The 23,278-nt window shown below is 34.7% G+C and overlaps 1 protein-coding gene across 2 annotated transcripts in view; it reads right to left on the minus strand.

Moving 5' to 3' along the window:
• Positions 1-21,262, minus strand: part of MINPP1 (multiple inositol-polyphosphate phosphatase 1) — a 34,255-nt gene extending 12,993 nt beyond the window's left edge. The window contains exons 1-4 of one of the 2 annotated variants that reach the window (XM_011361620.2): positions 20,330-21,245; positions 17,382-17,579; positions 16,455-16,552; positions 9,075-9,208 (exon numbers count right to left, since the gene is read on the minus strand). In XM_011361620.2, coding sequence (XP_011359922.1) covers positions 9,075-9,208; positions 16,455-16,552; positions 17,382-17,579; positions 20,330-20,966 — 1,067 coding nt within the window. In that variant the 5' untranslated portion in view covers positions 20,967-21,245. Of the gene's footprint in view, positions 1-9,074; positions 9,209-16,454; positions 16,553-17,381; positions 17,580-20,329 lie in introns of both variants that reach the window. The other variant, XM_011361621.2, reaches the window with a different exon arrangement.
• Between the last annotated feature and the right edge of the window lie 2,016 nt (positions 21,263-23,278).

Raw genomic sequence — 23,278 nt, forward strand, 5'->3', positions numbered from 1 at the left:
GCCAAAGTAAACATATGGATGGTAAATTAGCACATGAAAAGATATTACTAGTTTTTTAGGGAAATGCAAACTAAAATCAGAAAGAGGTACTTCTAAACACCCATTATAATGGCTAAATTTAAAAAGACCTACCATACCAAGTGTTGGCTACGATGAAGAATAACTGGAACTCTCATATAATAGTGGAAAGAATTTGGCAGTTTCTTGAAAAGTTAAACATACACCTACATATGACTCAGCTATTCTATCTCTAGGTATTATCCAAGAGAAATGAAAAATACAAATCCATAAAAAGACCATAAATGTTCACAGTGGCTTTATTTATAATAGCCTCAAACTAGAAACAACCCAAATGTCCATCATAAGGAGAATGGATAAAGAAACTGTGGTGTGTCCACATAAGGAATACTACTCAGCCTTAGAAAGTAATGGACTACTGATACCTACAACATAGATAAATCCCATAACTCTACACTGAGTGAAAGAAGCCAAACCAAAAGGTACAGATTATATGGCTCCAATATATAACATTCTAGAAAATACAAATTAATCTATAGTGATAGAAAGCAGATAAACGGTTGGCCTGGGTTAGAATGGGCAGTGGGAAGTAGATTAGAAAGACAAAGAAATTTTGCATGTGATGTATATTTTATAATCTTAAATTTGGTGATGATTTCATGGGTATACATATGTAAAAACTCATTAAATTGTACACTTTAAATATGTGCTGTTCACTTTACATCAACTATACCTCAGTAAAGCTATTTAAAAAATCAAAACATGTATTAAGAGCTAATATGCTGAAGTTTGTGAAAGAAGTCTTCGGTAACCAATCTCAAAGACTTCTCCCTCTCAGAAAGCTTTTACCAAATCCCACAGTTCAAATTAATTCTCTTTCAGCACGTTTTTTAGTGTTGTTAATCAAATATCCTCCAAACTAGATCATGAGTTCTTTGAGACAATAATTTAAATATATTCATCTCTGTACACCTTCTATTGCCTGCACAATAAGCTGTAGTAGAGTTGAATGGGAATAACAGTGAAATCAGGAAAGCATTTAGGAGGCAGCTGCTAAAATCTAGGAGAGAAAAGATACTAGTGTGAATTGAGATGGTAGCAGTGGAGGTGAAGAAAAGTGGAAAGAATTGATATAAAACTTGAAGCCAAACAAAAAAACAAATAGAACAGAAAACCGTACAACACAGTGAGCAGATGTAAAAGATGAGAGAGACAGAGTCAAGAATGATGCATAGATTTGTGGCTTAGATGCCTAGGAGGATGATGGTGACATTGACTAAAATAGGGACTAAAGAAGAAAAAGAATTGTGGATATTCCTTCAATACATATTGAGCACCAACTACATACCAGGCTTATTCTTAAGCACTGAGGGGACAGCAATGAAATAAATAAAGTTCCAGATATGAGACCTACAGTCTAATGAGTCAAAAGTTTCTTTCCAGACAGCTGGACATTTGAATATGAATATGAATTCAGAGCAAAGCCAGGGTAGTTATACTAATTTTTACATTATTTAGCCAGTGTCTTTTAATAACTAGCCCTAACACAGACTCCCGGCACACTGAGTTAAACTCCATAGAACTCTGACTTAAAAAATTAGCAAAAAAAAAAACCCAAGCAAAAACAGGTTTTAAAGACCTAGACTCTGAATACATTTCTAAGAAATTTAAAAGACAAAGCTCTTCCATTACATTGGGCTAATTGACCAAAAGAGCTATTTTATGCATTTATTTCAATGCTGCCATCTTATGTTAAAATGTGGAACTACACAACATTTAAAAGACCATTATTCAGCGAAATCTGAAAATATCAGGGATTTGAGTCAATGAAAAGGTAGAAAATGAGATTTAATGACAATAACAAATGCTTATAGCAATTAATTTTCATGTCTGAGAGTGTCTCTGACAAAATGGAAGATCTCATGAGGCAAACAATTACAGTCCAGAATATAACGTTATTTTGAAAAAGCAGGAATGATTTATTGAATTCCCCAATCTAAAAAGATAAAAACATATAACAGAGATAATGGGGAAAGAAAGAGTAGAATAAAATCCAGATATATCCCATTTCTTTAGTAAATTCAATCTGCTTTTCTAATCACAGCTGCTTAAATAGCAATAGCTAGTTTAACAGCAAATTTATTGGTTTTAATTTTAATCTCATCACAATTTGTTTAAGAAGGAAAATGAAAGTCAAGATCCTAATAAGAGTCAAGGACCCTGAATTTGGAAGGCTGGTTATATTTAACCAAAATGTTACTTGTCAATTAACATTATTTGCAATTTTCATTTTTCCTGTCAAGTAAATCTGCTATTAAAATTATGTTGAAAAATATCAGAAACATTGAAGAATATCTCCGATTTAAGGTTAATATAAAAAGATAGCCTGTGTATTTGTACAACCTCACTGTGGGGTGGAGGAGGAGAGAGAAGGCTAAAAGTAGCTAGGAAACTCTAGAATTAAATGAAAAACATTTCCTTAGGAAACATTAATGACAAAATATTGTTGACATATACACATATGTAAATGTACTTACTTATAAACTCTAAATTCAAATACAAAAATATTTTAAGAGTGATGAAGAATATTTTTAAAGTTTTGATAGATCTAAAAAAAACACAAAAATAGAAAAGATCTGATAAAATACTCTATTAAAATATTATTCTACCACGCTGGTGTGTGATAGTAATGGTAGGGAAGGCTGTGTATGTGAAGTGGTATACAGAATTCTGTAATTTCTGCCCAATTTTGCTATGAACCTAAAATCACTCTAAAAAATAAAGTCTACTGATTTTTTAAAAAATCCTATTCTCTCTTTGCTGAGTGTATGCTGGTTTTCTTTAAAAGTATTCTTAATGTTGGCACTGCTCATAAAATTGGTATCAATCTGTTTTTTGGAAAGAAATCTGATAGATCTCTAAATATACTTTCTTCTCTTTACCTATTTAAGATTTAATCTTGATTCAGCTAAATAATATTTTTTAAAAACCCTGATCAGTCTTTTAGTATAGAGATAACCAGTCCGTGAAAAGCACCTGTTAGTTACTTCACAATCACTGCTGACTCTCCTCCCTTCTCTGAGGCCAAAATGATTTCTTGTTTGACAAGGTCAAACTCTTTGTCCTTTAACTTTTTATGCTGTTTCACAATCTTACGTAAACATTTACACCATGACCCATGGCTTTTATATGCATTTCTATTTTCTCTACATTGTAAGAGTCACAAATACAATGACTTTGTCTTATCATTGTATCTGGCTCCTAAAATATCGCCTGACATGTATCATAAGTGTTTAAAATACTATTGAATGACTTCTTTTCAATATACAATAAAGGAGTAATCATCCAAAAGGAATAAAGATTTAAAGATTTTCTCCATCTTGATGATGAAAAGGAAATTAAGTTTAATAAATCAGCTCAAGACCATGAAAATTTGAAGAGAATAAGTCCTACGAAGTACTTGTTTCTATTATGTGAATAATAAAAGTGGTGGGGGAAGGTGTGTAAAAGTCTGACATTAAGACCTTACAGACATGTTTCAACCAAAGAACCCTCATATACAACAACAATACCGTATTTGTACATTGCATTATACTAAATGTTTTAATAGACGTATCTCACTTGATTATCAAAACAATCCACAGGAGAGATATTCCCCTTTTTAGAAGTAAGGAATCTGCAGCATCAATAAAGCAGACCTAGGACTCAAACCAAATCCAAATATCTGCCAACTACATCAGACTGCCTCTGAGTCCACAAATCATGCATGAAAACTGGCCTATCATTAACTTCTAAGTATATAACACAGTTACCACTTAACATAATGGAGTAATCAATTAGTTGTATTTTCGCCTCTGTACTTCACTTGTGGGTAAGATAAGCAAATTCTAAGGAAATAAGCAAAAAATTGAAATTTAATTTTAAGATAAAAACAAAACAAATAAAACCTCCAGTAGGTGATCTAGATTACTATCAACAGGCCCACCTCAACTTAGAATGTTTTATCTTCAGATCACATCTAGGAATCAGTGCATATCTGCAGTTTTAATATTCTTTAGCAATCTCTGATAGTCAAAATTAATGACATCCTCGAAATTCCATTCCTATGCACATACCGAACCAAAATGAAAATATACCCACACAAAAATCTGTATACAGATATTCACAGTAGCATTACTTACAAGTCAAAAAGTGGACACAACCCAAACATCCATCGACTTACCAATGGATAAACAAAATACAGCATATTCATACAATGGAACACTACCAGCCATAAAAAAGAATGAAATACTGATACATGCTACAATATGTATGAACCTTGAAAATATTATGCTAAGTCAAAGAAGCCAGTCACAAAGAACATCTATTATATGATTCCATTTACTTAAATGTCCAGAAAAGGCAAACTCATAGAGAAAGTAGATTAGTCATTGCCTAGTGCTGAGAGAATAAGTGGGGAGGGGCTACTAATGGGCATGGGATTTCTTTTTGAGGCAACGAAAATGTTCCAAAATTAAATAGTGGTGATGGTTGCACAACTGTGTGAATATACTAAAAACTGTTAAACTGTACTCTTGAAATGAGTGAACTATACGGTATATGAACTATTTCTCAATAAAATTGAAGAAAAATAATTCTAGTGCGGGATTTTGATAGTGGGGAAGGCTGTGCATATGTGGGTTGGGGGGACGGAAATACTGGAAATTTCTTTACCTTCCACTCAATTTTGCTGTGAACCTAAAAGTGCTCTAAAAAATAATATTTTTTTAAAAAGTATTTGCTCTATATGACTGTAAGAGCCTTAATTAAAAAAAACTGAATTATTTTCCAATATATTTAATTAAGGCAGGGAAGTGAACTAATAATTTAAAAACACATTGTTAACAATTACATGTCATAAACATTTTGGGACCATCTTGTAAAAAAAACTCTCAGATTCCATTTTTTTTTTTTAATTAGTAAATTCTTTAAAAATTATTTCCACTTATACCAAAAAATTATTTCTTTCTTTTATTTTCCCCTTTTCCTTTCATTAAATACATATACTATTTTAAAATGTTTTACTGGTATATAATTTAAATACCATGAAATTCAACTGTTTTAATTGTTAAGTTAGATCAATTGTAGTAAATATAACAGTTGTGTATTCAATCGTCACAATCCAGTTTGGGAACACTTCTATCACCTTAAAAAATTCCCTTGGACGTGGTTCCATAGTGTAGCGGTTAGCATGTCTGCTTTACATGCAGAAGGTCCTGGGTTCGTGCCCCAGTGGAGCCACAGTCCATGGTCTACGGCCATGCCACCTTGAACAAGCCCGATGTCTGATCTCACAAGCTAAGCAGGGTTGGGCTGGTTAGTACTTGGATGGGAGACCACCTAGGAAGACCAGGTGCTGTAGGCATAAATAATAAAAATAAAATTAAAAAGAAAAAAATTCCTTAAAACCACTTGCAGTCAGTCTCTGCTCCCATGTCCAGATTCAGGAAATCACCGATGCACTTTCATCTGTAAAGTTTTGCCTTTTCTAGAAATTTCAAATATGCAGAATAATTCAATATATAATCTTATGCAATTGGCTTTTTATAATTAGCATGTTTTTGAAGTCATTCATTTTGTTGCATCTATCAGCAGTTCATTCTTTTTTATTGCTGAGTAGTATTCCATCATATGAAAAAAATACCACATTGTGTATAAATATTTATCAGTTGATAGACATTTGAACTGTTCACAGTTTTTGGCTATTATAATAATACTGCTGTAAACATTTAGCAAATCCAGTCCTAAGTACCCAAAAGAAGTGTACAGCAGTGTATACTTCTTTGAAGTGTACTTAGGACTGGATTTGCTATATCATATAATAGATATATGTTTAACTTTTTAAGAAGTTGCCAAACTTTACCAAGTGGCTGTACAGTTTAAATTCTCATCAGAAATGTATGAGGTTCCCAGTTTCTCCAAATCTCATCAACACTTAGGACAATGCTTTTTTAAAAAATTTAGCCAATGAACAGGAAAAACACTCAGTCTTTTCCTGCTGTGTTTTCTCCTTTACTCGCATACCACTACCACACTCACAACACTTCTGACACTTCTGGTCACCAAATGTCTGGGTTTTTCCCACACCAAGCAGTTCTCTGTGACACCAACTACAATGTATCTCAATGCTGACACTATTTACCTGGAAATAGAGTCAAAATCCACAGGTTAAGAGCTCAGTCCCACGAGACTGCCCCCTACTTCAGGTGTCGTTTTTCAAGTATCAGGTACCCAGGTTACCCACAACTTCTAACTTGGCGACAAATCGGCAGTTCCCAAAACCCCTTCCTCAGGTTTAGTCAGGCTCAATTAATTTGCTACAATGACTCATAGAACTGGGGAAAACACCTTTTCCCTATATCAAAGAATATGATAAAGGATACAGATGAACATCCAGATGGGACAGATACACAGGGGAAGTATGTGAGAAGGAGCACAGAGCTTCCATACCCTCTCCAGGTACGCCACTCTCTCAGTAACCCCAAAGCTTCCCGAACCCCATAATTTTTGGATTTTTATGGCAACTTCATCATGTAGACATGATTATTAACTCCATTTCCAGTCTTTCTCCCTTTTCAAGAGAAGAGGGGTTAGGGCTGTGACGATTCCAAGCTTCTAATCATGGCTTGGTCTTTTTAGCAACCAGCTCTCATCCCAGAGCCGTCCAGAAGCCCACCCAGAGTTGTCTCATTAGAACAAAAGACACAATTACAGAGCTTCAGGAGGCCTATGTCAGGAATCTGAAGCAAAGATCAATATATATTTTTTCTATTATTTCATTGCCAGTTTAGGGGATATATTAATGGTATTTCACTGTAGTTTTAATATATAATAATGTTGAGCATCTTTCATGTGTTTGTCATCCATACATCTCTAGTGAAGTGTCTGTTCAAATGTTTTGCGCTTTTTAAAAATTGGGTTGTCCCCTTATTAGTGAGACGTAACTTCCCTATATAGTCTGGATTCAAATCCTTAATCATATATATATGTCTTACAAATATTTTCTCCAAGTCTATTGCTTGTCTTCATTTTCCAAACAGTGCCTTTTGAAACACGAAGGTTTTTAATTTTGATGAAGTCCATTTAATCAAATTTTTATGACCATGCTTTTGGCGCTGTATCTAAGAAATCTTTGCCTAATCCAAGATCATGAAGATTTACTCCTATTCATAGTTTTAGTTCTTATATATAGGTTTTTGATCCTACAATTTCTTCTAGAAGTTTTCCAATTTTATATTTTACATTTAAATTTATGATCTATTTTTGTGTATAGTATGAAGTAAGGATCTATGTATCATTTTCTAACATATAGATATCCAAATTGTTCCAGCATCAGCTATTGAAAAGACCATCCTTTTCACTAATGCATTACTTTGGCATCTTTGTCATAAATTGACCATGTATATCTGAGTTTATTTACTGACTATTCCATTGACCAATTTGTCTATGGCTACAGTTTTATAATAAGTTTTGAAGTTGGATATTTATAAGTCCTTTTGTTCTTTTTCAAAATTGCTTTAGTTCTTCTAGGTCCTTTGCATTTCTGTATAAATTTTAGAATAAGCTTCTCAATTTCTACAAAGAGACCTACTCGGATTGTCATTGCACTCAGTCAACAGATGATTAATCTGAGTCTTTAAATCCATAAAGATAGCAGAGTTCTGCATATATTTGGGTTACCTTTAATTTCTCTCTGTAAAGTTTTGTAGTTTTCAGTGTACATAAATACTTATTTTCAAACACCAATGATAAACTTCTTACTTATCTTTAAGTCTGGAATCAAATTGTAAAAGTAAACCTTCAAAAATCATTTAAGAATCTTTTTGACATGATTTTAAGTTTGACATACCTCACATTCGACAATAAGACGAACGAACAATAAACAAATAATAAAGATCTGTTATCTCATAAAGTAAAAGGGTTTTAAACCATTCACAAAACTAAGCAGAAAAGAAGTTAATGCCTATCTCAAAGATGGAACTTGCCTTAACTGTTTTTCCCCCATGGAAGTGGTAGCAGAAACGAAATAATCTGGTTTTCCTACCTAACTCCCATCACACCCAAGAAAACTGCATAAACTAGAATCAGATCAACACACAAAAAAAAACTCCTCTTTTTCTTTCTGAATGTATATAACAACTTAATATTGCAAATACAATCAGCTACAACATCTTGTCTTTCTGTATCAATCTTTACAGCATGACTTTTGTCTCCAATTGTGAATGTATAAGCTTTCATGGAAGCATATTTGTGAAATAAAATGGGGTTTAGATTATATAAAAGGTTCAAATTATAAAAAGTGTTTTAAAAATCTTAAAAAATATGTTAACAATGTTAACAAAGGCTTTACGAAGAGAAACTCTCATTTAAAATAAAAACATTTTGCAATTCATACTGGGAGCCATGTAAACTTACACTATTTTTGTAATAGCAAAATATAGAAATGCAAATGCCCACTGACAAGAGAAGATGTTATAAACTGTGGTATTTATTAAATATTGCACATTATTGAATAGCATACTGTAGTAAAAATGAATAAACTGTAGTATATGCAACAACATGGTGAATATTATAAATGTAATGTTGAGGGGAAAAAGATCCCAGAAGACAATAAACATTTCACTCTAGGCAAAACTAAACATATTGTTTGGGCAATAAAACTATTTTTAAAGAGGCAAAGGAATGATAGACACCAAACCGGAACAGTAGTTATAGGGGGTAGGGAGTTGAGGAAGCAAGGGGAGGTAGGAAATTGGAATCACTGAGGAACATAAAAAGAAAAAATGTAAATTATTAGTAATCTTCTAGTTCTTGGGTTGAATGGAGGGTTTATATACTTTATAACTTATATATATCATCCAATTCTTTTATAGATATAATTATTATATTAAAATATTTTTTAAATACACAAGCAATTTAAAAATCTAAATTTTAAAATCACTCATTATAAAATATTTTCCAGAAGCTTAAATGGGCATTCTGAATAAACATCAAAAAAATTTTTTTTAAGTTTTTACCTTTTTTTCTGTTCAACTGCTTTGTCCAAATGCTGAAAGATATCCTGAAATAAGGTGCAGCTGGATCGACTATTGATAGTATACCCATATCCTCTTTTCCAATATTGTTTTAGATCATTTAAATATTCTAATACCTAAAAATAAAATTTTTAAAAATTATTACTATTAATTTTTATTAATGTAACAGATTCCCTAATTTAATAATGATTCCAAAAAGGTTACCCTGTTTAAATACCATTCTGCAGAAAGTATAGTAGAATCTTAGCATTCAGTTTATACTTAATGTTTTAAGCATTTAGTCATTAGCCTCAAAGATCATGACAATAGATTTATGTTGATACACAAATTTAAATTGTGGGAATGTAGAAACTGGCATGCAAAAGTGAGTTAGTAATCACAGTCAAAAATCCAGCATCCATGACAGTTCAGAATAGTGGGTTAAAGACATGTGCTCACCTTTTCTTCTAAAATTATATTAAAATGATAGCAAAGTTACATTCAGAAAAAAAACAAAGATATACATAGAAGAATATTCATTATAGCACAGAAAGATGCCAACAGTGGCTAAGGAATTTTTAAGAATTTTAGGAAGGCAGAAACCAACTAGAATATGAGTTACTTTGGTTCATATATTAGTTTGGCAAAAAACTAATAAAAAAGTAAACCAAGAATATGGAAAATTGGTGCTGCCGAAAGGAATGTATATTAGTATAGATGTTCTAAAGGGCAAACTGGCAAAAATCTCTGAAAATATACATCTCTATGACCCATTTAATTCCATTCCTTATAAAGTAATATTCACAGAGGAATGAAAGAATGTACAAAAATGTCTTAATAGCCGCATTGCTTACTAGAGTCAAAAAATAAATAAATTTCCAGAAATATCTAAATATCATTTATAGATAGATGGTTAAGTAAACTAAATATACACATACTAAGGAATACTATGCAGTTACTAAAAAATTTTATATAGTAGATCTACAAATACTGACATGGAAATACCTGCAAGATACACTACTGAAAGAGAAGAGCAATTTTAGAATAAATACAGTAAAATACCATTTGTTACCAACACACTACATGGCTTACATTTCTAAGAACGATACAAATTATAAATAGTAGCATAGAAAAGGGTCAAAAGGCACACAGCAAACTGACAGCAGTGATTAATATCTGTGGAGTGGTAATTAAGGTAGCCTTTTTCTGAATGTTAAACTTTTTTTTTTTTACTCAAGTATCATTTGATCAGATAAACACTAAAACTATGGAACTAAAACCTGCAACCTAACAGGGGTACGAGAGAAGCCTATGCAGTAGTTATGGGCTATTCTTTCCAAAAGAGCCCCTACAGAACCTAAGTGAAAGCCATAATAATTTTAAGAGAAAGAACAAGGGTGGGCAGTGCCATATATCAAAAACAAAACTAAACATATATTAGAGAGGCAATTAAATCAAGAAGTTAGCAAAAAGGACAAAGTAAACATTAAAACTAGTAAAAAAAATGAATTAAAAGAATTAATAAAGTTCTGCCAAATCTATTCGAGAAATAAAACAAAAATAGTATTGGAAGTGAAAAAGAAAAGAAGGCATAACTGGAGATTTTTTAAAAAACATATGTGCATATTATTAAAACTTTATATCAAAAAGTTTTACATCTCAGAAGACAATAAGTATGTAAATGAAATAGGTGGTTTTTCTAGAAAAATGTTACCCATACTGACTATATAAAAAATAACTACAGCATCAAAGGTCTACCTAAAAGATATCAAGCACAGTTGGTTTTAACGATGAGTTCTACCAAATCTTCAAGGAAGTTCCTAATATTTAATAAGAGTTCCTAATATTTAAATTATTCCAGAGTACAGAAAAAGATGGAGAGCTTCTCAGCTTATTTTAGGAGGCTAGTAGAAATCTGTTGTCAAAACTGGATAAAGAAAGCACACACACGCACAAATAAAAAAAAAAAAGTCAGGGGAGAAAATTCAGACCACTGCATTGCAAGACAGCATCCTGTGCTCTCACCCACTAAATGCCAACTGTGACTCCTAGTCATTGTTATAGAAATTCCCCTTACTTTTCTAATTCCCCCAAAGGGAGAGGAATAGGGCTAGCCCAGTAGTATCATTCACAAATGAGAGCCACTGCCATAACCAATGTCATTATAAACATTATTTAATAAATTTGAAATAAAATATTACCAAATAAAATTCAGCAGTATATTAAATGGCTGTATCTGCTACGATGGAATAACTGATACTAGTTAAGCCCTCCTGACATTAATAACAACCAGAAAATGGGACGAAATAGCCACAAACTGAAAACAACCTAAATGTTCACCAACGAGATAACATTAAAAAACTGATCATTCATATCATGAAATACTACATAGCAATGAAAATAAGTGAACTATAGTCATGCACTGCATAATTTTTCAGTCGACAATAGACTGCATATACATCAGCGGTCCCATAAGATTACAATGGAACTGAAAAATTGCTCTTGCTGAGTTGACATCGTAGCCATTGTAATGTTATAGCACAATGCATTACTCACGTTTGTGGTGATGCTGGTGTAAACAAACCTACCGTGCTGCCAGTCGTATAAAAGCGTAACACATACAATTATGTACAGCACGTAATACTTGATAATGATAATAAATGCCTATCCTACTGGTTCATGTATTTATATACTTTTTGATCATTATTTTAGAGTACACTAAAAAAAGTTTTTTGTAACATAGTATACCGCGTTGTGCCAGCAGCATCCTCACATCTCATGTTCATACATCTCTTGATAGCATTGTTTTTAATCTTGTACTATTTTGTATTGTAGCATGCTGTACAGGCCTGTGGCCTAGGAGCAATAGGATATACCATATAGCCTAGGTGTGCAGTTGGTTATGCCATCAGGCTTGTGTAAGTACACTATGTTTGAACAACACCAAAAATGCCTAACTGCATTTCTTAGAACATATCTCCGTTGTTAAGCAACGCTTAACTGTATAGTTAGATACAGCAGCATCACAGATAAATCTTAAAAACATGATGCTGAAAAAAAACTCGATACAAAAAAAGTATATACTGGGTGTATTATATATTACATATTATATAAAGTTTGAAAATATATAATGTTACACTGTTTCTTAGAAAAACAAATTAGTAAACACTATATTAATGTAATGAAGAAAACTGAAAACACAAATACACAAATAAATAATATTAATGGGGAAATAATCTCAGAAACAGAGGAAAAACTTCAAAAAACCAGAAGATATAAAATTTTTTAAAAAGAAAAAAATTAAAAATCATGAGATAAATTTGCAAACTCTACAAATAATTCTGAAAACCTGGATTACAGGGATGACTTTTAGAAGAAAATATGAAATACCAAAACTGACTCAGAAAAGACAGATCTAGACATACTCATTTCAGAAGATATATACAAAGTTGCAAAAAGTTATCTCACAAAGAAGTATTTAGCTCATGTGTCATTTCTTTTGTAAAGATTTACTTGATAGCCATTAAATCAACTTCCTCCTTTGTGTATCACTTAATCTTATATATACTTTTTGTATAGCCATCCCATTGTCTTGCAATGGTTTATTTGTGTCTTTCACTCCTTATGGCATTCTTTGAGGACAATGCCTTTAGTTTCAACCAAGTGCCTGGCACACAGCAGGCACTCAAACAATATTTGCTGAATGAAGGCAAACATGGTCCAGCATTTCACAAGGTCTTGAATATCTAATAATCTCCATAATTCTCAGAATTTCTTAAGTATCTATTCATTGTTAGTTTTTTAAACATTTTTAAAAAAATTCTTTTATAAGAGTTTATTTGAGCCAAACTGACAATGTATGCCAGAAGGCAAGATCTCAAATGCTCCCTAAACATTTTTAATAAAGAATTTCAAACATATAAAAAATAGAAAGTAGTAGTATAATGAACCCCGTGTACCCATTATCCAACTTCAACATAATCAGCATTTGGCCAATCCTGTTTCAGTTCTGCCCCTACAACCACCACTTCATTATTTTGAAGCAAATTCTAGACATTTTATTTCATCTGTAAATGTTTTAGCATGTAAACCTATTTTACAGTGGAAAAATCCTAAGCAGAGATAAATTATTTTCTATCAAATCATTGAAAAAGAAAGAAAATAATCCCAGGAAATATGTAAATTAAAAGAGGACTTCATATTTTTAAATGAAGAATGTAACTTATTTGCATTTATATATAAAAGGAAACTCATATTCAATTAATTTAATTGACATGTATTTCAAATTTTCAAATCATGGTCAATTAAATGAGAAGTTCTATATTTACAAAAGAAAAAAGGTACCTCCGCTGTGGAGAAATCTGGCAGGCATCAACTTCAATCAAATGATCAAACATATCATAATCATCAATGAATTGACAAACTGACATCCTTCTCATGTGATGCACTGAGAAAGACACATCACTTAAATAGTATTCTTGTAAAAAAAAAAAAACCTAATCTAATCACAAGTAAAAAATCAGACACAAAGACATTCTGCCAAAACATTGCCTAGATGTCTGCAAAATGCCAATGTATAAAAGACGAAAGAAAGGTTGGAGCACTCACCTAGATTAAAGAAAACTAAAAGGGCATGACAAGCATATGCAATGAGTGGTCCTGAATTAAAAAAAAAAATATAGCTACAAATATGACTTTAACACAAGCATGAAAACTTGAATATGGACTATATATTAGATAATACTGTACTATATATGTATATATAAAATTATATTTTATTATGGTTATGTAGGAGAATGTTCTTGCTTAGATGCATGCCCATGTATTTTCAGAGTGAAGTGTCTTGATGTCTGCTAAGGAAAAAGATTAAATAAATGTGAGTAGGCAGAATAAATGGCCCTCCAAAGATGTCTACATTCTAATCCCTGGAACCTATGAATGTTATTTTACATAATAAAAGGGAATTTGTGATTAAGTTAAGGATCTTAAAATGGCAAGATTATCCTGGACTATCCAGGTGTGCCCAATGTAATCACAAGAATCCTTATAAGAAGTAGACAGGAAGTACAGTCAGAGGAGATATAACAATGGAAGTAGAGGTCTGAGTGATACAAGGAACACAGGTGGCCTCTGGAGACTGGAAAAGGCAAGGAATGGATTGTCCCCTAAAGCCTCCAGAAAGAACACAGCCTTGCTGATACCTTGAGTTTCGGCCTGTAAGGCTCATTCTGGAATTCTGACTTCCAGAGCTTTAAGATAATAAATTCATTTTCTTTTGAACCACTAAATTTGTGGTTATTCGATATAGCAGCAATAGGAAACTAATATATTATTTATAGAAAAAGTAAATGTGGCAAAAAAGGTTAACAACTGGTGAATACAGGTTAAGGACATGAATGTTCATTGTATTATTCTTACAGTGTGTTAGTTTTAAATTTTTCAAAATGAGTTACAGGAAAAATGAAGCATTCGTAAGCAATAAAGAGATAAAAGGGTAATCTTAAAAAGAAAAGAGAGGAAAATAAAAAGACAAGTAGTATAGAATCTCACAATTAGAGGGGTATTCCTGAGTCACCTAATAGTTCCGTCTTTTAATAGATAAGGAAATCAAGGCACAGAAAATTTAAGTGCTTTTAACCCAGGGTTAAGTTACTTTAACCCAGATCTTGATTTCTAGGGTTTTTGCAGTGTATCAAATTACCTCCCAGAAGAGAAAGAGAAAATGCACAAAAAGTGAGAGTACAATGTTTGAAAAGAGGGATTCAAATAGGGAAAGGGGGAAGTACAAGTATGTGATGAGAAGATGAATAAAGAGGCTGGTTATGATCTGAGATGTGTGTCTTTATTTCAGGGAAAGTAGCCTGCATTTAAAGCAGAGTTGTCAGTCTTCAGAAGTAAGGGACCACATGGGTATAGCTACCCAGAATAGGAAACGAGCAGATAACAGGTGGCCAGGCACGTACATGCTAAGTATTCCATCAACTATAGTTACTTGGGCAAATAAATCATTCTCTTAAAAGAATACCACCCATCGGTCATTTACACAATACTGAAAATCACTTCAATTCTGTTTATTGGCCTTCTTCCCTAGTACAATCTGGGTATGGAGAAAAGGGAGGTATTTTGACACATGTGAATGGCGACCATAAGCCTCAATTTATATCTACATTAGCATAATTATTAATGGTGCCCATTTCACTTTAAAAGTAAGTCAATTTAGAAGATAAATTTTAAGGTCATCCTAAGCGCAGGGCATTTCAAAGGAAGGTAAGGCCAGGAAGTATCTAAAGTTATAGAAGAGATGAGAAGGGTATTGGGTACTTGGGACAGAGAAAAAGTAGATTAGAAAAAAACAGAGAGGAACTACAATATACTTATTAGTACTGGTGCTCAGCATCCTAGAACGATCATCATTGAAAGCCCTTTCCCCTTCTTCCAACTCACCCGCTAAGCTCTAGTCCCACATTAGCACAATATCACATAAAATCACTTTTAATCTGGTTGCTGGTCACTTAAGTCTTTGAGTAACAAAATAAAGTACTTGTTTACCTTTAAATGTACATTAACTCTCAGCTTAAAAGCCTGCTTCTATCTAGCAAATAGTACACTACTTTTCAAAGTTTGAAGTTAAATTCTAAAGTTCATAATTGATTTTCATATGGAAAACTGAAGGTTTCATATGTATGCTTGGGATGACTGAAGTTTCAGAAGTCCATATTTCTGAATGATCCATACATACAGACACATCCTACGTTATCCACCAAAATTCTATCCAATGCTGCAGTCCTCAATGCTTAACAGTTAATACACTCCTACCACACCTCTCTGGCTCCCAACATTCCAGAATTGATCTCCCTTAAAGCCGCCAGACGCCTGTCTGCCCTTCTCTTTCTAGAGTCTAAGAAGATGAAAAAACATGAAGTAGGCAAACGAATGGCTGATGAATTACTGCCATCACCAGGTGGAACACAGAACTCATTTATCATGAAATCTGTTATAAAAGTAATAAGCATTTGGAAAATGGTTCCTCCTCTCTGAGCTTTGCTTTCCTATAAAAAGAAGAATTTGGATTACATTCACTCTACAATCCTTTGCAGCAGTAAAATGTGATGTTGGGTTACATGGATTTTTAATAAGGTGGACCTAGAAATCCAACTACAATGGAAAAATGTTTTCCAGAGTTATGAACCCAAACTAGTTGCAGGTAGGTAGGCCCTACCCGAACAGTCAATTTCTCTATGTATAAGGAAAATTATGAATTAGTCAAAGACTCAGAGTAAGCAATGTTCCTTACTCTGCTTATTTTTTGAGAAGCCGCTTGAAGTAATAAATTTTTGCAAAATCATGCAAGAAAAGTAAAGAAACTGCCAGAGTAATACTTACCTTTGCATCATCTGTGTCAAAGACATCACACCAAGGAGATTTAACACCTTTAATTGCCAGGTCAAATGAACAGGTAAAAAAAGCTACCTGAATTAAATCTGGAGAGAAAAAAAGGTAAACTTTGTGGGTTACTATTTTCTACAATTTTCCAAAGGCTGAATATCTACAGAATGTTATCTGCAGCACAGTTGAAGAAACTGGATATATTTAGTAAGGAGAGGAGACTATTCAGTTTCTCCCTGGCTATCAAAGAATTAAGACTTACTCTGTACAATCCAAAGAGGAGGAACTGGAACTGTCAGAAGAAACCATGAGGAGGTATAAATTTCAGTCCAACGAAACTAAAAAATTTTCTCTGTAAAACAGTAACTTGTTTTTAAAAGTAATATGTTTGTTAAGAGTATGTCTGCCTACCAGAACCAACAAACGTTTAACACAAAGACTTATTATATAAAACATAACTTTCTTGTTAATTTTAGAAATTTGGCAGAGGGGAGAAAAAACCTTATAGAAAGTTTTAGTCCCCGACTTGAGAATTAAGAATAACAAAGTATACTTATTGAAGTTATTTTAGCTACAGAACAATTCATATTATAACTATCAAGAAGCAAGTTCAGAGAGAAAGATATAAAAGGGGAGAAGACCGCAGAAGGTAGAGATGGAAGAAAAGGCAGAATAAGTGAGGAGTCAGGAAGAAGGTGAAACAAAGAGTCAAGAAGGAGAGAAACAAAAAAAAAATCACACACTGAAGAAAGAGGTATACAATTTTTTTGATCTAGAACATATTATTTTCTTAATGTAAAATTAATGTAATGATCTAGAACATATTATTTTCTTAATGTAAAATCAACTATGGGCCTTTAAAAAGAGTAACTTCATGTTTCCATATTTTTCATTTTCAGAGATGAAAGCTAGCAGGCATATTACCTGCATTTAAACTGTTGAATGGCACTTGCAAAGCAGCTGCAACTTTTTTCAAAATGTTCTGCATTTCTGGTCCAGTTTTGAAGGCTTCTACATGATAAAGAGCTGTATCATTCCCTTCCACTTCAGTTAAAAACTTCTCACAATGATCAAAGAACCTCATTAGTTTATCATTAATTCTTGGAGGGTTGCACTCCATATCTGAAAGAAAAAAATATATATTTACATATATACTTATATATATGACATAAAATGACAATTTCAAGTTATTAAAAATTTTGTTTCAAGTGTGGAAAAAAACACCAAAAACATTTATCCGTTGGCATGTTTGAAATAAGCATATATTAATCAAGAAAGACATAAGGCAAAACTATTCCCCATTTGTAATTCGTGAAAACAGAGTATCGAAAATAAAATGTGTTGTAACAATATTACACAATAAACTTAAGGTAACAATGTTTTCTTAAAGAAAACAAAAATAATTATACATAAAAATCATAAAAAGTACAAAAAAGTATATGTAAGTACGGTTTCTGTCAGGCACAGAAAACTTGAAAAACTTAAAATTAGCAGTTTCTAATTACAAGGTGAGAGATTATTCAACAGATTGAATCTGTTTTTCTACTTTAAGCCAAAATCTAAATAGAGTATTATATTTTCTCAATTAACTTCCTAACTTTGTGTTATGTTACAAAAGACTGCTTAGGACAAAAACTACTGACAACAGCACAAAATACATTAATGCTTTTGTATTTCATTGTCCTAGGTGCTTCTGATTTGGTTTACTTTCTAACTGAAGCTCCCTGATAACTTTCCATTTAGAATTTGTTAAGTTACATTATTTTCCCAATTTAGCAACAGTTATGTATTGGAAAACCATTCATAATCATGCTTCAATTACTAGGGTGCCTTTTAAGTTTTTTTTAGTCATATTCAAAACACACAGATCTCAATTATTTCTCTAATAATTTACCATGAAAAGAACAGCAATTATAATATTTGTGTATACAGAAAATTAAATCTAGTTAAACCATTTTGCTTTGGATGGATGTGTGAAATAAATATATATATATATATTTATATATATATTTATTTATATATATATGTCTGTGTATGTGTATCCATTTCAGGAGATCTTGAAATGCATAATTCTGACCATTTTAACTGCCAACTGGATTACAGTTAAGGAAACATCTTAAATAGGTAAAAAGTGATCTTTGTCATCTGTTTCTGTGGCATCAAACTTTGTTTCCCAGGTGGATCTAGATATGACATCCTTGTTATTCTCTAATTACTACTGCTCTTTAAAAAAAAGAAAAGGCATTGTTCTGCTTCTGTAAGAAAATCTTACAGAAGATTTTCATTCAGTGTCCTCCCTCAAAAGCCCAGATGTACACAACAGGCAAAACAATTGTCTACAGATAATAATGAAGTAGCTAGGCAAAGGGTTTAATCTGAAACTGAAAATGGTGAGGGGTGGGCTTATCCTGAACAATTCTGATCCCTGCCTTTGTACTTTCAGGCAAATGCCAAACCCACAACACCATCTGTGGGCAAAAATTCATTCATCCCAGGAGGTCCAATAGCCCCTTTTTGGTACATACTATATATACTACTGAGCTATACTGAAGTATGTTCTACATTCAGTTAATTTAACAAATATGTGAGGAATTTTCCCTCATATTAATGGAAAAAGCCTCACTATAATTAAAAAACAGAATTCAACAAGTGACTAAATATGCCAGCCAACTGAATCGCCCACAGAACAATAACATGACACACAATCAATGGCAGAACCCTTGGAAATGGTTGCACTGCTTAAGAAAGGATGTCATTGGAGAAATGACAAACCAGTCTATTTAATTTTTCACTTGGGCTTTGAAGCTAGCTAAATGATGTCTCACTTCAACTCTTACCTTAAAACTGATCAAGAAAAGTTTTAACACTTGATCGTCTCTCTGGCACAAAATTGTTTTATGTTTTTATTCTTATCTTAAGTTACAGATTTCCTGGGTCCATACCTAGCTATATGAAATTATATAAATTATTTAGTGTTTCTGTGTCTCAATTTCATCATCTGTTAGGTGAGAAATACTATCAATCTCAAAGAGCTGTTATTAGGATTTAGTGAAATAAATGAAGAATGCCTGGCACACAGCAGGCATTAAGTGTTTGCTATAATTACTGTCGATTAAACATTTTCTGAGGGAAAAAAGCACCATTCGAGGGGAAAACAGAAGATCTGGATTCTGGGCCTGATTCTAGTCTTCGAACTAATGAAGGGCAATCAGCGAGGTATATTCATGGGCTCGGCTGCTCCATCAGTAAAATAAAAGGGCCCCACCATATGCTCTCTCAAATTTTGCAAAAGTAATGGAATAAATCAGTAATGTGTGTAACCATGGACACAGCTACGATGAGGGTCACTCTATAGTAAATCTAAGAACAAAAGAGAGGAAAAAGCTTCCTATAAGAGGTAGGTCTAGAACCAACATATGAAAAACTGATAAGTTAAAAAGAACCAAATAGATATCAGAAGCAAAGCCTGAGGAAAAAGTCCAAGATTGTATTTAAATTGTGCCCAACTGTATAACAGGCTGCCTGAAAGGAAAGAGAGGAAGTTTGTTGCTCAGAGGGGGCAATTCAATTTGGTAATGGATAATCAAAAACTGCTGTCTGTCTCCTTTCCTACTGGATCCACCACAACATCCTTCACGTAGAAGGTGTCAAATTCATACCTGATGAGTGAATAAATGAATGTGTGTATGAGAAGGAAGATTGCCAAGTCCTGAACATCCCATGGGATGAAGGTTCGAGGGATGGGGGACTGGGGATAGATAGAAGTGAGGGGAGGTTGGTATTGGGGAAGTCTGGGGTCTGGTGGGGGGGTGGTTAGGGAGGAAATGGGGGTGTCCAATGCAGGGCACTGGCCGGGCGGCCCGGGTGGTCACCTGCGACGTCGGGCGGCGGCAACCCAGGGTGGTAGTGCTGCCACAGCCCCTTCAGGAAGGCGACGCCGCTCTCCACGCAGCGGTGCTTGGAGCTGGTGACGAGCTGCAGGCGGCTGTAGTTCTCGTGACTGAAGAGGGCCGGGAAAAGGGAGGCCAGGCGCAGCGCCAGCTGTCGCATGTCCTCCCGCCCCTTCTCCACCAGCTGCCCGTCCATCCAGTCCGCGTACCACAGCGGCCAGTTGGCCAGCGCAGCGCCTAGGTCTCGGCCGCCGACGGCGTCGGCCCTGTCATCCCTGGGCCTGCGGGCCTGCAGCAGTCCGTGTAACTGCCGCAGCTTGCGGATCTGTTTGGCCGTAGGATAGCGGGTGCCGTGGCGGATGAGGGCGACAAGCTGCAATGGGGTGCAGGTGTCCTCCAGCAGCTCCGGGTCCCGCCGCGGCACCTCGGGGTCCCGCAGCAGCCCACAGTTGGCATCTTCGTAGCGCGTCTTGGTGCCGAAGTATGGGCTGAGCGACGAAATCACAGGGTCCGCCGGCTCCAGGAAGGAGCAGTGCGAGAGCGACGACAGCAGAGCCACAGCCAGGGCCGCTGCGGGTGGCACGGGAACCCAGAGAAAGGAGCTGGGTCCGCGCAACATGCTACGATGCGGCCCGCGGAGGGCGACTTACGGCCTAGAGTCGTCAACTTCCGGCTCCGATGAGCAGGGGGCGGGCCCGGGGGGCGCTTCCGGCCCGCGCCCCAGCGAGTCGCGGTGTGTGGCCTATGCTCGGTTGTGAGGGGATCCGTGAGAGTCGGCGGGAATTTTCGAATTGCTGCGCAGACCTGTGGCTCAGATGAAGCTGGTAGAAACCCCCGAGGACCTGCGGAGACGTGTGGCTTAGGTTGAGCTGGTATCGCCTGGCCTGGAGCGTTGGCGAGTTTCCTCGCAGCGGGTGCCTGCGGGTCTGAGTCAGCGACTCCCCCGCTTTTTAAATTTCCCAGGGTGTAATAAGCCCGGACTAAGCCTTAGTCTCCAGAGTGATCAAAACAGGACACCCTTTAACTGCTGTCTCGTGTATCACCATTCTTACCCCTTTCTACTCTGATTTTCAGAATGCGGGCTCTGAACTATCACAGCAAATTCACTTGTGGCCGTTGTTGAAAATGCAGATCCCTGGGCCCTGCCCCAGCTTGCCTCCTGCAGCCCAAGGATTTTTGCCCGTTAGGATTTGAAAATAAACGATATACAACAAGGCAGAGAAAAACCTGGAAAGAGACTCAGTTCTCCAGGAAATTTAATTCCTGAGTCTTTGGTAGTCTCTTAACCTGGACTAGAGAAGCTGACATCAGCAAGACAGCACCGCAGGAGTATTGTGCTTATTGATGGTGAAGGCTTAGAGAGTAGAGACAGAAATCCTGGTAACTTGGGCGTATTGAGTCATGGCCCAAACATATTCTCTACCACCACTTCAAATCCAAACTCTCCTCCCAAGTAATTACATACTCAAACCAGCAGCTAGATTTCTCATGGGTTATTGCTCAGAATCTTTGACATTACCGCCATCATAACTCTGAATAATACCTTAGTTTCTCCACTTGAACCCCATTTTTTTTAGGCCAGTTGGGAAAAGAATAAGTATTAAAGAAGTCGTAAGATGATTCAAATTTAAGGAAGTTTTGATCATGTTTTTGTACATGTAGCTTTTCTTTCAACGACTATTAAATTGCTCTTGGTAAGTCATCTTCATCTTTACTCTTTTTGTCCTTAAGTGCCTCTGCTCCAGAGCGATGTACCTCTAATAGTTAACCAGTGAACTATTAAGTCTTGGAGCTACCAAGTCTTCCTAAAGGCGTCACTCCATCATGATGAAGCAACTTTTAGAAACCCTAATTACTTACGAAACCTACGGCACACATTCTTACAACTAAATTTGCCTCTAGCTTTATTTTATCTCCCTTTTAATTACTCATCTTTTCATTGTAAACTGTTTATTTCCTTATATAAACCAACATCAATCATTTTTTTGTCAAGCCAAGGTGGCAATGATAAAGTTGAGCAATGATGTCTTTTTAGCTAGGAAAGAGCAAGATACAGTACAAAGAGAACAAAGAGTGCATAAGCTTCGGATCTAGATGCCAAGCTCAGCCACACATTAACTGAGTCACCTTGGAAAGTTATCCAAGTTCTCAGAGCCTTGGTTTCCTTGTCTGAAAACTCTGCATTGCAGAATTATTGTAAAATTCAGGTGATGTATTTAAAACCCATATAATAGGCTGCTATGAGTGGTACTTTTATCATTAAAGATGTTCAACGTTAGAATTTCTTTTCTAATCAATCCACTGCATTAACAAATAGGATAGATTAGTTTTGCTAGATTATTCATAGGACTTCTAAAATAGAGGTTCCACTCTTAAGATTGCATGATGTCATATATAATATTTTAAGTTACAGATATATCTACTTATACTTTTAAAGATGTTATTAGAGAAGATAGTTTTCTGGTGAAGAAACAATAAAGGAAAAAGCTAAATGCTACTGGGAAAGGGTAATCTCTCTATGTAAGCACAGTAAATATTAAGAACTTGGTTTCTGAAGGTAAATTTTATGGTATTTGAATTCCAGCTTCATCATTTAATATCTGTGAGATCTTGAGTAAGTTAAACTCTTATGCTTCAATTTGTTTTATTCTGTAGAGTGAGGATAATATCTATGTCATGGGATTGTTGAGAGGACCAAATGAAACAGTTAATATAAAGACTTTATATAGTTCCTGGCCTTAAATAAATGTTACTCTTATTTAGCAGAATTAAAACACTTTTTATTATTGCTTCTCCTTTATCAAGTAAACTGACAAATGGTCAGTTTTTCATAGATAGCTACTATCTCACAACTACATTGAGCAACTTAATTTGTGCCTATGCCAAGGAAGTTTTAACTCTGGTATCTTACTGCCCTAATGTTTCATCTTT

The sequence above is a fragment of the Pteropus vampyrus genome, unplaced genomic scaffold, assembly GCF_000151845.1.
Source record: "Pteropus vampyrus isolate Shadow unplaced genomic scaffold, Pvam_2.0 Scaffold68, whole genome shotgun sequence".
In the NCBI taxonomy this organism is placed as follows: Eukaryota; Metazoa; Chordata; class Mammalia; order Chiroptera; family Pteropodidae; genus Pteropus; species Pteropus vampyrus.